Source organism: Antrostomus carolinensis, unplaced genomic scaffold (assembly GCF_000700745.2).
Source record: "Antrostomus carolinensis isolate BGI_N321 unplaced genomic scaffold, ASM70074v2 scaffold31843, whole genome shotgun sequence".
In the NCBI taxonomy this organism is placed as follows: Eukaryota; Metazoa; Chordata; class Aves; order Caprimulgiformes; family Caprimulgidae; genus Antrostomus; species Antrostomus carolinensis.
This window is the reverse complement of record NW_010303666.1, coordinates 1-17151: the sequence shown is the minus strand read 5'-3', so window position 1 is coordinate 17151 and position 17151 is coordinate 1. Positions and strand designations below refer to the sequence as shown.

The 17151-nt window shown below is 55.2% G+C and overlaps 2 protein-coding genes across 2 annotated transcripts; both read right to left on the bottom strand.

Moving 5' to 3' along the window:
- Positions 1-32: 32 nt before the first annotated feature.
- Positions 33-4194, bottom strand: LOC104520057 (lymphoid-restricted membrane protein; the record flags this gene model as incomplete). Its single annotated transcript, XM_029084066.1, has 7 exons — positions 4079-4194; positions 2841-2878; positions 1779-1854; positions 1510-1537; positions 711-851; positions 473-604; positions 33-180 (listed from the first exon to the last, which is right to left on the bottom strand). Coding segments are annotated over exons 1-7 (679 nt in total), but the record flags the coding sequence as incomplete, so codon positions are not given.
- An 8805-nt stretch (positions 4195-12999) lies between these two features.
- FANCE (FA complementation group E) lies at positions 13000-17145 on the bottom strand (the record flags this gene model as incomplete). Its single annotated transcript, XM_029084067.1, has 10 exons — positions 13000-13098; positions 13244-13369; positions 13468-13534; positions 13658-13733; positions 14586-14709; positions 14787-14930; positions 15019-15078; positions 15348-15392; positions 15651-16284; positions 16997-17145. Coding segments are annotated over 10 exons (1524 nt in total), but the record flags the coding sequence as incomplete, so codon positions are not given.
- Between the last annotated feature and the right edge of the window lie 6 nt (positions 17146-17151).

The window sequence follows — 17151 nt, the reverse complement described above, 5'->3', positions numbered from 1 at the left end:
CGCGTGGACCCCGGCGGCAGAGCCCACCTCACCCTGGGTCTCCGCCAGCTGCCGGTTGCGGGAGTTTTGCTGGATCAAGCGCTTCATCTCCTCCAGCTCCGCGTGCTCCCGCATGTGGTGCCGCTTCAAGTTCTCCACGTGTTGGACCATCACCTCTGCTGCTCGGCTCATCCGGGCCTCCTGCAGCCAGGTAGGATGGGGGATCAGGGACCAGGATCCTCCATCTCCTGGTCCCTAAGGACCCATTGTGCATCCCACAGTGTCTCCACTCAGGGGGTGCAAGTGCATCCCCTTCCAGCACCCAAGGGTGGGCAGATCCCTTACACCTCGGTATGTGCAAACACGAGGTCATCATCAACACCATGAGGAGGAGGGTCAAACCCCAGCAAGGCCAGGGATGTGTCCCCATGCCCAGCTGCAGCACCCTCCATCTCTCCCAGCCCTGGCAGGGGGTCCCAGGCCACGCACAGACCTGATGTACAGCTCCCAGCTTCTCCGCGGCGCTGGTTGCCCGCCCGACAGCGGCCGCCAGCACAGCCAGGCTACGCTGCAGCTGCTCCAGTGTCTCCTTGCAGCCCACGTCCGTGCAGGATGGACCCAACCTCTGTGGAGGAAGAGGATGGAACTGCCAAAGCCGGGACTTTGAGTTCTCCAAACCCTTATAGGGTTGGATGTCCCCAGCAGATGCCAGTCCCCTGGTGCCCACAGACCTCCAGGGCAGCCCGGCACTGTCCCAGCTCCTCCTGGATGTTTTCCTCTGCTGCATCCCGCGCCCGTTTCTCCACCTGCACCCGTTGCTGCAGGGTGAACACATCGCAGCGAAAAGCCAGGGCGAGGTGGGCAAAGGCTGCCTGCGGGGTGGGAGGGTGAGAGGTGGGACACAGGGTGAAAGAGAAGCCACCAAGGCCATGTCCTGCTGTCCCCAAGGCACAGACAACCCTCTCCCAGCGTGCCACCAAGCATGGCAGCGCTCAGGATAATTAGTCAGGATAATTAGCACTTGCCTTGCCCCACCACCCGTTAGGCTGCTACATGCTGGGGACAGTCCCCGTGAGATGCCAGCCTGATGGAGACACGTCTCTCAGGCAGCTGATAACACATGGAAATCCCAAGCCCTCCTGGCAAGAGCAGGCGGCGGGCAGACGCCAGCCCTCGCTGCAGGTCCCAGCTGACAGCAGAACCTGACTCAGCCCTGGCACTCACAGGATAATTATTTTTATGAGCACGGCCTCTACCACCTCCCCGGTTCAGGGCACTCCCGGAGAGCTGCAGAGCACTTGGTGGGATTGCCGGGTGTGCAGAGGACAGGCTCATCTTGCTGTGGAAATGCAGTTGCCTCCCAATGCCAACAGCATCACCGGGAAAGGGATTTGTAAGGTGGCTGCCAGAGGACTGCGGTGTCTGGAGGGTGGCCAGGAGCAGGGAACAGCCCCAGGGCTGTGAGCCAGCGAGGTGTCCGTCCCTCTGTCCCCCTTCCCCAGCCCACTCATGGCCCCTGGGAGCCCTCACCTCCACATCCTGCTCTGTCAAAGCCATCCTGCAAGAAGAGAAGTGCTGTCAGAGATGGAGGCACCATGGGGACCGCACTCTGAAAATGCCCTTGGTCTGCTCCCATGGGTGCCAGCCACCATCAGAAGTGGGGACCCAAGTGCCCCTTATCTGGAGAGTGGCTCTTGTGCCATGGAAAAGGAGGCAAGTCCAACCCCTGCATGATGCAGTGCCCTGGGACCACCATGTCCCATAGCCCACGGAGGGACACAGGTGCTCACTGGTCTTACCTGTGCAAGCCCAGTCTTTCCAGCACTGAGACCTCACTGGGGAAACCCAGCAGCAGCTCCTCGGGGGTTTCAGCACCTGCAGGGAGGCAGCAATACCACAGGAGAGACCACACATGAAGTCTTTTCCTTGGCCTTTCCTCCTTCCTCTGCCCTCCCACCCCAGCAGGGAGCAGGTCCCCATGGTGTGGGACCATCCCAATCCTTCTCCCAGCATCAGTGGGGCTTTGGGTCCCCCAGGCCATTCCCCTTTCCCCATGTCCCCACCAAGGGAGCAAATTCCATCAAGCCACACTCATCCCTGGCTACTTCAAACTTCTCCCAAAGGAGACCCAGCTGGGATGTGGGATGGGGACTCACCCACCTTCCTCGGTCCCGTTACTGTCCCTGGTGCGCACAGCCAGCTCCTGCCTGCCCGTGCCTGGCACCTGAGGGGCACAAGGGTGTTGTCAGATCAAACCCCTCCCTGGTACTGGGCAACATCCCAAAAAGAGCAGCACAGAGTGGGCTGGGGTCCAGCTGAGCCCCAGGGGCTGGGAAAGGTACCCCAAATCTGTGACCCTCCCCTCCCTCTCACCTCGCTGATGCTCTCCATGCTCTGCTCACTCCCGGCCAAAAGCCTGTCTGGGTGACACTGGGGACTGCACATCCTCCCTGGGGACAGCAAGGGTGGTGGGAGCTGGGCAGCAGCAGCCCCTTCCCCAGCCTGACACCATTGCAGGGGAGACCCCCAAAAACACCCACTGGCATTTCTGCACCTGCAGGTCCCAGGGGACACTGGCTGATGGGTGCCCCCCAAAACCCCCCCGGTGGGGTGAAGGGAGCTGGAGCCAGGCTGGGCCTGGGGGAGGAGGGTGAGGGGCTCCAGTGCAGCAGATGGGTTACAGCTGGTCAGGATGATCCAGGGATGGGATCGGGGTCCCCAGGACTGGAAGGGGTGTGGGGTGCAGGCTGATGCTGTCAGGCCAGGGGACACCCTCCTGCCAGACCCGTGCAATGCTGCTGAGGGAGGGAGGATGCCCAAACCACCCCCTTCCCCCCCTCCCCACCCTGGGCTGCCCTCACCTTCATCCGGAGATGCTGGGAGCTCTGCCTGCTGCTCCCTGCAGAGAGAAGTCCAGGTAAACCCCAAAGAAACTCCAGCAGCATCCCACCCCATCTCCACTCCCCAAGTCACCACGTCACCCCTCGATGAGATGCTGCTCCAGACCTGGGTCCTTTCCGAGCATCCTCTGCAGCCCGCTCTGTCCCCATCCCTGTCCTTGTCCCTGCTCTCCCTGGCACGGGTGCAGCAGCTCGCTCAGCCGCCGCAGAGCCGCCACTGAGGAGCCGGTGGAAGCTGTTTCCAGCCAACAATGAGTCACCAGCCCACGATCGTGCTTCTCCTCAGCACATTATTACTTTATTTATTTATTTATTTGCCCTGGCTGCCGAGCAGACCTCGCTCCAGCCGGCCTCTTCACAGGCATCACAACAAACCTGGCTGCTCCAGAGCTCAGGTGCCATCTCATCACTGCTACAGGGATGGCAGATCTTGGCACACACTCCTCCCCCCAAAAAAACTGCACCAGGATGGTTTCACCACCCCAAAACCCTGTCCTGAGTGTAAGGAAGACTGACAGCTCCACAACATCGCTGCTTGGTGGGGCTGGGGGATGCTGGAGCACACTGGGATGGCAAGTCACCTGTGCATGGAGATCCAGAGGCTGCTGTGCAAACAACCCTCTGCAGCCTCATCCTGGAGCTCAGCACCCAACTGGGAAAGGGTTTGAACCCCCAAACTTCACTCCTGGCTCTGGAGAGGATTATAACAGGGATTTTCCCTCTCCTCCCTGCAAGCCTGGGGGTCATTCCCTGGGAGCGGTGGCTGCAGAAGGGGCTGCTGTGCCCAAATGATGCTCGGTGGGTGATCTGAGCTGGGTGATCATAGAATCATAGAAGGTATTGGGTGGGAAGGGACCCTCAAAGGTCATCCAGTCCAACCCCCCTGCAGTGACAGGGACATCTTCACTGGAGCAGGTTGCTTAGAGCTCCATCAAGCCTGACCTTGAATATCTCCAGCGATGGGGTCTCTACCATCTCTCTGGGCAACTTGTTCCAATGATCCACCACCCTCATATTGAAGAACTTTTTCCTCATATCCAACCTAACTCAACCCTTTTCTAGTTTAAAACCATCACCCCTCATCCTATTGCTCCATGTCCTTGGGAACAGTTCTTGCCCAGCTTTCTCACGGGTGATGCTCCAGCATGTCACCACCATCCCCATCCCAGAAAACTGAGTCGAGCCCTTTGTTCACATACCTCCGAGACAAGGGGCTGGGTCGGTAGCTGGTCCTTGGTCTCTGTCGCCGTCGTCGCCCCTGGGTGAGCCCCTGGATGAGCCCCTGGACCTCCTCTTCCCCCTCTCCCAGCAGCATCCCTGCGAGTGGCTTCATCCGCAGAGCGCGGAGGCTCCGGGACCAGCACACCTATCCTGAGAGACGCCCATTAGCTGCGCGCAGATGGGAGAACGCCTCTAAATGTTATATTTTTAAAGCGTTTTCTCACCCAGCAAGAGCTCCAAGCTCCTCTGCTTAGCGTGGAGACATCTGTGGGAAGAGGTGGGGAGGCCCAATGCAATTCAGGAGGATGCTGCTGGGATTTGGGTGGACACGGAGCGAGGAGAATGAGGAATTTATTCCAAATCCCGTTGCTGTGCAGTGCTGAGGGTGGACTTTCCCACTCGCTGCCCCCGTGTCTCTCCCACAGGACAATCCCTCACCTGGGGCTCATGATGTGGGTTGTTTCCATGGGAGGAGATAAATTTGCACCCACCTGCCAGTGTGAGCACCTGGTGCAGAGTGGGAGTGACCTGCTGTACCCCAAGGAGGGGACAGTCCGGTCCCTGAGCATCCCCCTGCCAGCCTGGCTCCCAGACAGACAAATACAAGAGATTCCCAAGTCCAAGGGATCTTGGATATCTCATTGAAGCTGTTTTGCAATGTTTAAAAATCAGAGAAAGCAGGCAGAAAGTCCAGAGAGTCCCTCTCCCATCCCGGGGGAAAGCCATCAAGCAGAGGGACTCTCCTGCAGGACATGTCTCCTCAGGAGCTGTGCCCACAGACATGCAGATATGGGGCAGAAAGTGATTGGTTTGGGTTTTTTTACATTTTTTTTTTTTGCCCAGGACATGAAATGCAGCAGAGATTTAAGGGGACAGAGAGCAGGGACTGGTTAAAGCCCCACGTGCCTGTGCAAAGCCTTGGACAAGCTCAGTTGTCCCAGCACTGAGTGGGGCCATCACCCATCTCATCCCCATGCCACACGGGGCCATCACCCATCTCCCATCTCCTGCTCAGCCCCGATGGAGTTGTAAAAGCCAGCAGCACTTGGCATCTGTCAAAACAAGCCCATTTTATGCCTATAACACTGGAAATTCTCCCTGACACCTCTGCCAAGGGGTCCCCAGCCACCAGGGATCAGGCAAACTCATCACATCAGTGAGCACCAGAGTTTTCCCGAGGGCTGGTCCCTGCTGCAAAGCTCTGGCTCCGTAACGGCCACAGCAGACCCTGCAGCTGATCAACTCCAGCCCGGGCAGCCTTACAGACACTCATCCTCATCTTTGTTTTACAGATGGAAACACAGAGACACGCAGCTCGTTTGCCCAGCGTGGCATAAATAACCCCCCCGGAGAAGCCAGACCCAGCGTTTCCCCTCCGCTCCGTCACTTCCCCCAACGCTCCCTGGGTCGTTACCTGCCTCAACTTGTCTCAAGCAGCCGAAGGCAGATGGTGGGACCACCCAGCTTAGACCCAGCGCTGTCGGGTCCCCAGCAGAGCCAGGAAGGGGGTCAAGGGGATGCGGTGTGGGTGGCAGATGGTGGGTCGAGGGGTGCTGGGACCCCACACGGTGCAAGCTGCTGGCGGTAGAGTCTCCACGCTCCCTGGGTCGTTACCTGCCTCAACTTGTCTCAAGCAGCCGAAGGCAGATGGTGGGACCACCCAGCTTAGACCCAGCGCTGTCGGGTCCCCAGCAGAGCCAGGAAGGGGGTCAAGGGGATGCGGTGTGGGTGGCAGATGGTGGGTCGAGGGGTGCTGGGACCCCACACGGTGCAAGCTGCTGGCGGTAGAGTCTCCCCGGAGGGGAGAGTGATCACATCTGCGGCAGAAGGAGCTGCCAGGGAAGAGCTGGATGGGAGAAGACCTTTAAAGGACATGCGGGAGAGCGGCTGGGAGCTCCCTGCGCTGGCTGGGGAGGGCTGAGCGGTTTGCAGGTGACAAGGCGACCTCTGCTTATGGCGTGGGGCCGGATCCTGCACCCACTCTTTGGAGGTGACAGCTCTTACCCAAAGCTGGAAGAGACCACAGGCTGCTCCCCCCGTGCCCACTGTCTGCAGAGAGGAGCAGATCTGAGTCTCAGCATCTCCCTGGCAGGAGGCTCAGGACAGGGTGGTGGCACTCAGGACCTCAACGGTGATGGGGGATCCCCGCCATGTCTTCATTGGGGGCACAGCACCAGGCTAAACCAGGAGGGCTGACAAGGAGCCCCAGTAGCATCATATTTGATGACGCAGGGAAGCTTCTCTGCCTGGGATCCCCATCCCTCCTGCCCCTCTCAGCAGCTCCACTTTACCCCCAGCCATCACCCCCATTGCCTGACCCCTTTGCTCAAATCCATCGCATCCTCTAAAGCCTCTTTCTTCCCCTAATGAGCTTAGATGGAGCCAGACCTGATGCTCAGCACCGCAGAGGGTCAGGCTGCAGGCAGACAGCCACTGTCAGCCTCCCCATGTCCCGGGACCCTGATGGACCACGAGGAACAAGCCAGGTCCTTGAGGTCTGCAAATCTCCTAAACCCTCAGAGGTCAGTCAGCAAACAGCATCTCCCAGGGCTGGCCCAGCCTCATACCCATCTGCAGAGAGTGCAGGATGTGGCCCCAGGGCCAGGGGAGGGCTGAGAGAGCCCGTTTTCAGCTTTGAAGCAGGAGTTGTGCTGTGCCACAGTGGGATGAGGTTTTGGAAATGACCATCAGCAATGGTCCCCACCAGGTCAGGACTTCAAACATCCTTGAAGCTTCAGGGATGGGTTTTCTCCTCTTGGGGTAAACACCTCCTGCTTGGACCTGACCCAAAAGCAGAGCTGCTGAGAAATCATGAGTCGTTTTAGGGGAAGGATAGCCCCAAATTCCCATGCTGTCCTCCCTGTAACACAAGATCTAGCAACACAAGCTGTGGTATGCATGATGAGCGCCAATTAATGGCAATTAGCACATCAAAAGTTCAGACCTCCAGTACCAGGAAGACACAGGACATGCTGAGAGGCAGATTGGCACTGTCCCCCTCTGTGTTATAGACTTATAGATCCTTTGCCTTTCCTTAAAAATATCTCCCCTGGGATTTCATCTCTTCTCCAAGCCCTTTAAGTTTTCTATCCATCTCCAAGAGTTTCCAGGCACAAGCCTTCACCACTTGTGCTTCTTTTTAGAGAAGGTTTTGCAGAGACACACTTCTTGGACTGAGTGGAGGTTGTCTGGCTCCAGCCCTTTGAGGATGCTCAGGGCTTGTGATGGGAGGGTCAGATCCATCCCATAGGTAGGTACATCCATGCACGTCCATCTGGAAGGAGCCCAGCCTGGGTGCTGTGCAGCAGAGATGACCCTGAGCAGCAGATCTTCCCCCTATCCCTTACCCTCAGTGCTTTCCCAGCTGCCCAGTGAGTTTGCTGTCTGGCTGGTATCTCCAAAGGCAGATGACTTCTCCAGGCATGCAGTCACGTTTGTGTCAGCACCACTGGTCCCATCACTGGGCTAACTTGCCTCTGAACACTCCTTTGTTTCAGAAAAGGGAGACTGATGGAAAGATCCTTCCTTTGGGCTGATGGAGCCCAGTGCCCCATCACTACAATGATGTTCCTCAAGGATCTCCTCCTGCCTGCAGGGTCTGCTTGGGCACATGGGTCTAAACTATATTTTTTATATTGCCAAGTGCTTTTTCTGGCCAAGCACAAGGTCGTGGAAGTATCAAGCAGGACATGGAAGTACAAGAACCTTCAAAGCATGATGCTGAGTAGATGGAGGGTACAAAACATGGAGGACAGAGGATGGACACCTTTGCATACACCAGTGCCTTGCCATCAACACAGCCTGGTCCTGCTGGCCCTGTCCCCACAGAGACCCTGCTCCCCCCCACCCTGAGAGCAGCAGCCTGGCACTGGGCAGGCAGCAGATCAGGCTCCACAGCCTCTGCTCGAGTGTCCCAGCAGGTCCAGGGCTGCAGCAAATTACTCCATGGAGGACACAGACCTAAGGACACCATCACCTTGGTTCCCCACACCAGAATTGAGCTTTTCTGCTCCCAAACTCCTCTATTCCCTCCCGCACACACATGCTGAGGGGTTCACCGAGAGGCAATGCCTCCCTTTGCAAACCATCCCGTTCAAAGAGCCTCCAAAAGCACTTCCTAAAAGCCCCTGGGGATTTTGATGCAGTCTTATTTTTAACCTGGGAGCATCGTGATCACAACCTAGGTATTGTAGAACCTCGACCAAACAAAAGCAGCCCAGCTCCCCATGCACAGACCTGTTCAGCGGGGATGAATGAGATCCTGCTGGGAGATCTCCAGCCCAGAGAGGTGAGCAGAAGCAAGCTGCTGGGACCTCCAATTTTGCCCCACGTGTCTCCTTCCAGCCAGGTCCCACCAGCAATGCAGCAGCTTAATGCGACAGCATCTTCCCAGGGCTCCTCCTGAAGCTGAGCTGAACTTGCAGCTCAGATCACAGAGACCGTGGTCATCTGGATTATCTACTTCTCAGAGGAAAGCTGCTCTGATCGACACTGGCTGCTACTGCTGATGTGGCAAATGTGATTTATTAGGTCTGTGCAGGGGGCTCAGTCCTGCAACAAGCATAAAACAACACCCCAACCACCAGCAAATTAATCTTCATGTGGTCCTGGTGTCCCCAGCTGACAGGGACCTGGCAGCCACCAGGCTATTGAAGGGAGAACACGATTCTCTTATGATGATTAAAAGGTTGTTGGTGAACAAAACCCCAAAACAAACCACAAAACAACCAGAAGTTTTGCTTCTTCTGGTTCAGTTTGAAATTTCAGGTTGAAAAAAGACAAGTGCTGAGCTTTCCCCCGAGCAGTTCAGTCTCTGGGTGTCACAGCCGCCAGATTTCCACGCAAAACTGCGTCAGCACGTCGGGGATTACGTGTGTGGGATTAACAGGTTGTCACTAACCCATGGTTGGTTCCCTCCAGGGAGAAGCAGGGTGACTTTATCAGCTCCAAGTGTTGCTGCAGGAGGGGACACAGTGGCTGGACATGCCTGCAGCTCCCGTTTGGAAAGGGACAGTCCCTCAGGGGATGGGTACAGACTCTTTCCAGCAAAGCAGGTGAGTTCCAGCCCTTTCCAACAAGGTGTTGCATGGACCAAGGTAGTCTGGCTCCTACACAGCTCTGATGTTTGGTGTTTAACATCCATGGGTGCAGCATTCATATGCTCCTGCCCACCTATGCTGCTTGGTCATGGCACTAAGATGTCACTTAGGGAGTGGAGACAGCATCTTGTCATGAAAGCAGTTCAAAAATCACCGTGGGTGGATGGGGAAGCAGCAGAGCGGGCAGACAAACCCATGCAACTGCATAAAATTCATTTCCTCGGAAAAAACCCCACCCTTATAAGGCCAAAAAGGGAATTCCCCTCCTCTGTACCATGAAGGAAAGGAATCTCTACAAACAGAAGAGGAAGCAGATAAGAACTACTGTCAAATGTCCCAAGTAAATTGGCTGAAAAGTAGACATTGCCTTCTACATACAGCCTAGAAAATCTCTGAGACAAAACTTCAGCCCTTTCACTTCAACACTGTTAATAAATCAGGACAAAGACAAACCCAGACCTGGGTCTCCCTCTGGTCCTGGATAAAGTTCTGCTGAACTATAAAACCTGACTGATATTTTATGACAAGTCCACCTCTTTGCACTGTTGGGGCTGGAGTTTAAAGTTCTTGAGAAGGTCAAGGGAGTCAAAAGGAAAGTTTTCCATGTGGGTGCTCCCAACCACCACATAAACAAGGTCTTTCCCCACCATGTCTCTTGTCTCCAGGGTTTGCTTCCAGTTCTCCTGACATGACTTATCTCACACATACACCCCAAAGGAATCCGTGGTACATGATAAGCTGCAGCCAAGAGCAAAAACAGGGCTAAGGAGTCTCTTTCCACCAGCCAGCGTAATGCTCTCCATCGGAACGTGACCCCCCTCTTGCAGTTTGACTTCTGTTTCTTGCAAAATCCACATAGGCTGGCCCAAAAATCCAGCTCCCAGTATCTCCAGATGAGTTGGAAGTGGAAGCCGCATGCGGCACGTATCAGCCAAGAACAGCCCATCAACACGAGACCATTGCCAGTGAGCAGTTACAAAGCCAAAGATCCATCAAGGAGGAGACACACACCACAGCCAGGAGATTTCAAACTCTCTACTGACACCCAGTCCATGGAGATGCCGGGGCTTCCCCACAGTGCTCTAGATATACGTGGCACACATGTTCCTCCAGCTCTTCTTCAGCAAGGCCACCAACAATCTGCCAAGCAGCTGAATTTTGAAGATGAGTTCATCCTTGGTCATCTTCATGTGACCGACAGCCACAGGCAGATGGAGCACTGGGGACAATGACACTGAGGTCACTTTGTAGAAGCTTTGCAGGGAAACTGTGAAGACTGCAGCTTGCTACCTAATAAAGCCAGAAGAGCAGACTCAGACCTTGATGATCAGGCCACAACTTCTATTTATGTCGTATTTTGGGCAGCCCTACAATAGCTTCAATATACTCAGCCACTAACTCACTGCTATGCAAACACATCAACAACTTGGCTCCCTGGAGGTTTCTTTCCTCCAGCTAATGTAGACTTTGAAGCCTCACCAGTTCCCTGTCACCTAAAATAGCTTAAGAGGTTCTTCCCATCAAGAAATCCATGCTCTCAGCATTAAGAGCATCACTTTAAGTTTCATTCCTCTGGCTGGATCTAAACATTAATGAGCAAACTGGAAGCAGTAACATGTCACACCTCCATGGTTTAATTCCTCTTATCCCTTTGTAGATGTAAATGTTTATGAATTTTTAAATAGTTCCTCAAGTATGCAACGCTTCAAAACCTCCATTCAAACTCTGGTGCTACCTCCCTCAGAGTCCAGCCACTCTCTCCCATCCTTATGTTTCCAGTTCCATGCCCAGAAGGTGTCCAGTCAAGGTTTCCAGTGGGTGTTTTCAAGGATACAGGATAGAAATTTGGAAACAATCTCCTTAGAGAAGCACTTTTTTATTAGTGTGTCATTAAAAAAAAAATCTTGCAATGGGAAGTGCCACCATCACCACATTGAAAACCAGAAGTGTGACACACAGAGAGGGCCCCTTGCAGGGCCTGGCAAAAGAGAAGAAATTAAGATATAAAGCAGAAAATTCAAGTTTACCAGTTCTCCATCTAAACCCCATTCTCCCACATCCTGATGTTTCCAAATCCCAGCAGATCATTGCCACATCACCCCAAAATCAGCTTAGCCCTTGGAAAGGCACAAAACACAGCACTTGGGCCTTGACTCTTTTGAGCCAAGAGAAAAACATGATGAGCAATTAAATCTGGTCCAGAATGATCATCTTCAAACAAGAGGAAATCAGTCTGTGTCTTGATTCAGTGATGTGTCAGAGGCATCAAGACCTGAGGACCTGGGAACTCAATGCAACATCATTTGCCAGGTGCTGCAGGTCATCACAACACTTAAAATACGAAGGTTTTGGACAAGTTACCCCTTTGTCACCAGGAGTGAGGAGAGGGAGGTTGATCAGCTTTGTGTAGAGCTGGAGCCATGAAGAAGCAACCTGCTTCATCAAGGGCTGATGACAAGAAGGTGTCACACTTCTCATCTGTGGGAAACAAAACCAAGGGCACACACAGGAAATGCTGCAGCTGTGTCACTCCATTTTAATCAGAAAGTGGATCTAAACTGAGCAAAACAAGTTGAGACACCTGCAAACCAGACTGATGAGACACATGGATGCTCAGTCAAGCTCTTCAGATTTACAAGTTATCAGAGATGCTGCTGCAGGGTAGGAGACATCACATCATCCAGCGCACTCATCAAGCCAAAGGGGACCTGGAGAAGGGCTTTGCTTCTTCTGCAGCTTCTCAGTGCCTGGTCAAGTAACATTGGGACCTGCTCGATGGAAAACCCCTTTTTTTATGAGGGAATATAGAGGGAAAATGGGCAGTTCCCTCTCGGAGGGGATAATGGCAGCTGGCCTTGGGTCCAGGATTGCTTCAGGCACCTTTAGGTGCTCTTCAAGTACTTCTGTATCAACATTACTCCATTGATAATGGAAAAGTAATGGATTTTCTGTTTTCCTGATTAAGAAAAGCCATCCTTTGGGCACAAACCATCTACAATAGAGTCACCTTTATGCAATGACCTCCATCCAGGCGATGGGCAGCCTGGCCACCCCTCACGCCCATGAGGGTCAAGTGTCAAGGTGGGGCAACCCAGGGCTTTGCGATGCCCACGTCGCTGGAGATTGGGAGAGGAAAGGAGAGGCACTGCCCTGAGACATCCTGCACCCTGGTCCCTCCACAGCTCCTCCTCTGCCACCATCTTGGGAGAGGTGGGGAAGGAGCCGCCATCTTGAGCGTGGCAGGGTGGGAAGGTGGGAGATGCCATCTTGACTGTGGTGAGGCACCCATGGCTGTGGGCTCTGCAGTGACCCAGAGACAGACCAGAACACAGACCTGACTGGAAATGTATTGTTTAACCAAGAAAACCCTCATCTTCAAGCCCTGGGGTGTGTGTGGGGCAGGGTTGGTGTCACCCAGAGACAGTGTGCCTCAAACCAGGCTGGCTGAGGGCAAGGGTGCTCCCCACACCCACACCCCACACTCACTGGGGTGCTCACTGGGTCTTCATCATGCTGGCAGTGAACCCCAGTGAAGGACTGGGCTGCAGCTACTGTTGCTTCACATGCATCCTCCACCCAAGGAAGCCATCGCCTTGCAGCTCCCTTTGGTGTTCACCTTGAAGTTGGAGGGAGAAAGAGGAGAAAAATCAAGAATTAGGGGAATTTACCCAGGGTCTGCCAGCAGCCACACTCCAGCACAGCTTCTGGGGGCACTCGGTGGCTTCCCACCACTTGATGCAGACCAGGAGCACAGAGGCCGCCGTGTCCCCCCTGAGAGAGACCCCAGCCCAGCATCCATCTCACCTGGTTCCTTCCAGCACAGCCTGCAGTGACTTCTTCAGAGCCACGTTGCTCTGATCCAAAGCAGCAGCCAGACGACTCCGGTGAGCTGGAGTGACCTGAGATGGAGAGGAACAAGATGCTGAGAGAGCTGCATTGCCAGGAGCCCACCTGAGACCCCCCTGGGCCAGGTCCTGGCTCAGCTGCAGCCCTGGCTGTCAGCTCCCCAGCTGATCTGCAGGTCCCAAGCTTGGTCTTACTCACTTGGCTTTGGTACATGGTGAGCACGGCTGTCACCAGCTTGGCGTAATTCAGTGACGTGGAGAAGGCTGGGACCTGCTGGCACAGAGTCAGGACCAGGAGATCAAACAGCTCAGGGGGCAGCACCTCCTGGAAGAGAACCACAAGCAAGGAGAAGAGCTGGACCTCACTCCAGTGATGCTGGAGCTGGCAAGGTCATGTGGGGGGACAAAAGGGGGTCCCCTCACCTGCCGCCCCAGCACAGCCTGCACCACTGGCAGAAGCTTCTCTGACAAAGGCACCTCCAGGACCTGGCTGCAAAGGTTGGTGAAGAGGAGATGTGATGCTCATATGGCCTCGCAGGTGCTCCTGAGCCAGCTGGAGCCATTGAGGCAGGTGTGAGGGCAGGGGCAGAGCTGTCACCCCATAATCTCTTACCTCAGCACCAGTCTCACACAGTCTGGCTCCAGGCACTCCTCCACAAGCTCACACACCAGCTTGGCCTGCTCAGCACCTGCAAGAGCAAAGCAGAAGGGAGAAGAGCCTCCAGAGCCAAATCCATGGGGATGTGCCTGCCCCTTCCTGGAGTCCCTTCACACAGGGGTACATCCCAGTCAGGACACCCAGAAACCACGTAGATCCCCCTTCTACTGTTCAGGATAATCCAGCTTCTTTTGCCCATCTGCAGCAAGAGTTTAATGACAGAATCACTGAATCGTAGTGGTTGGAAAGGATCTTTAAGATCACAGAGTCCAACCATAAACCCAACACTACCAATTCCACCTCTAAACCATGTCCCTCAGCACCTCATCTACCTGTCTGTTAAATCCCACCAGGGAAGGTGACTCCACCACCTCCCTGGGCAGCCTGTTCCAATGCCTGACAAGCCTTTGGATGAAGAAGTTTTTCCTGATATCAAATTAGCACCAGTCCCTAGGAAAAGGGGATGCCACTGCAGCAGGGATTCATGGAAGACCCTCTTCTTGTGCCAGCAGAGCCTCCCTGGAGCAATTTTGGCCCCAGCATGTCAGGAAGCCTCTAGTCCAAGGAGGGATGGCAGCTGTCCTTTAGGAGAACGGATGTTGGAAACCAGCCTGGCCTCCCTTCCCTCTCCACCTCAGGCATCCGTAAACCCATAGTCCATCTGAACTCCCAAGTGCTCATCACCTTGGTCCCAAGTGTACCCAGATAAAACCAGCACCATCCCTCCATGGTTCCTAACACATGTTTTGGGTGATAAATGCCTCCCAGGAGACAGCCCACTGCAGCTGGGGCTTCCCTTCCTGCTGGAATCAGCCCATGGTCCCTTTCCAGCTCCCTCAGTCACTCCCAGAAGAAGCTGTGGCCTCCTGTGAGCCCATCACACCTTCTCCCGGCTCCCGCAGGATCGCAGCCACCAGGACTCGACAGAAGGGTTGGGAATACTTGGAGCAAAACGAAGTGAGGGCAGCCATGAGGTGACGGGAGGGCGGCTGGGTGAGGGACAGGACCTAGGGACAGAAACATCAGGAGATGGGGATGGTGGTGATGGAAATGGGGTGCAGGAAACCTCTGTCCCCACACTTACTCGCTTGAGAAAGAGCTGCTCTGCCAGGATGGCCGTGTTGGTGTAGCTGAGGTCAGGGCTGAGAGCCAGCAGCCAGCTGCAGAAACGCACCAGGAGGTGCTCTGGGCATGTGGAGAGCTGGAGGAAGGAGCACAGCCCCTCAAGCTGGAGGTGGTAGAGGGGACAGGGACATTAGGGACAGCAGCAGGCACTCCATGGCACCAGTGTATGCAGTGAGGATGCTGAGGCTCACCTGGCCAGGAGAGCAGCTGTTCAGGATGTCCAGCTCTGGTGGGATGCTCATCTCTGAGTGCTGCGGGGAAACATGGTCCTTGAGTAAAACACCAAATAAAGGGACCCAGAAAAACCAGCTCGAGGGCTTTTCTCCTCCCAACCTCCTACTGACCACGCAGGCTGCCCATCGTAGAGCAGATCCCTGCAAGGTGGAGGCAGCTATTAGCAGGGTTGTCTTTTTATTCTCCTCCAGTCATCCCCTGTGAAACCCACCTCCTCCTCCTCCATCCCTCTGCCATGAGCCTGTTTGACCATCAGCTCCAGGAGGAGACAGAAACAACCACTTACATGCGACTCCTTCTGCAGCAGCATCTTCAGCCTCGGTCCATGCACCTGGGGAAAATTAGGTGAAGGAATAAATCAGAGTGTAAAGTCTCACTGGCTGGAATCAGACTGGTTTGGGTTGAAGGGACCTTTCAAGGTCTCTAATCCAACCCCCTGCAGTGAACAGGGACATCTTCAACCAGAGCAGGTTGCTCAGAGCCCCTTCCAACCTGACCTTGAATGTTTCCAGGGATGGGGCATCTCTCTGGGCAACCTGGGCCAGGGTTTCACTACTGCTGGAAGGGGACAGCAAACCCTGACTGGTACCTGGAGAAAGGACTGGACCTCCACAGCCAGCTCTGCCTGGGAAATCCTCCTGGGTTCACCAGCTGCATCCTGCTGGGAGCTTTCCAGAGCAGCCCTGTCCGGGCTCTGAGCAGATCTGTCCCCTGAAGTCTCCCCAGACACCTCATCTTCCACCCCTGCTGCATCCTCATCCTCCTGGGTTCCTGGGGAATCAAACGCTGCCTCCTCCAGCAGCAACCTCTTCCCCTCTCTCTCCTCACCCAACTCCAGACTCTCCTGAGACACTTTTTTGCGCTTCCCACCTTGAAGCACAGACTCAGCCGCATCCCCAGCAGCACCAGGCCGCTCGCTGAAGCACCAGTTCAGTTTCCTTCGTCCCTCTGGTTTGTTCTGGGCAATTTTCTGGCACAGACACCGAAGCTGCTGCTGGCACACAGAAGACAAAGGGGCAGGAGGTGGGGAGTGCTCCTCTCTGCTCGATCCCTGCCGGAGCAGATCCCTCAGCGTCCGCACCCAGGGATCCACGTGGGAATCCTGTTCCACAGCCTGGAGCAGCTGGACAAGGCAGCTCCCCGGAACCATGGCGTGCACCACGTGCAGCAGAGAGAAGAGGTTCCTCTGGCACACGACGGGGAGCAGCAGCAGACATGGTTTGCTGAAAAAAGGGGAAAAAAGGGAAAAGCAACATGTCAGAGCAAAGCCTGGCGTCCTTACTGCCAACCTGTCCCCTGGAGCAGGGTCTAACAGGACTAGGAAGGGAGAGGAGACAAACACCTTCACCAGCTTTGGCAGATACAAGTTGGAAGACTGACAGGTCCCTGCTATGACCAGGACCTCAAGCATGGACCATTGCACAGGGAAGGTGATGGATAGTGCCAGATTAGGCACCCAACACACCAAACAGAGCACAAGTGTGCTGAGTTCATGGCTGAGGGAACTGGGGGTGTTGAGCCTGGAGAAAAGGAGGCTGAGGGGAGACCTTCTGGCTCTGTCCAAGTCCCTTGGAGGAGGGTGGAGAGAGGTGGGGGTGGGTCTGTTCAACCAAGGAGCAAGGGACAGGACAAGAGGAAATGGGCTCCAGTTGTGCCCAGGGCAGTTGAGATGGGATGTGAGGAAGAATTTCTTTGCTGAAAGGGTTCTGAGGCATTGGAAGGGGTTGCCCAGGGCAGTGGTGGAGTCCCCGTCCCTGGAGGGATTGAAGAGTCGTGTAGACACAGTGCTGAGGGACATGGGTTAGTCGGGGACTGGTCAGTGTTGGGTTCATGGTTGGACTCGATGATCTTAAAGGGCTTTTCCAATCCAGGCAATTCTGGGTTTCTATGAAATCTCCCACGAAACATCAAGTTTTGGGAACGCAGCCGACTCACACAGCCAGGGCCCCCTCCGGCCCCTCCAGCGTGGGCTCCTCGGCGCACAGGGCTACGGTGAAGCTCTGCCAGGGAAATGCCTGTCCCTGTCCCTCGTGGGCTGGGACCCGCTGCAGCATTCGGAGGGCGGCCAGTGTCCCGGAGGAGCCGGAGGC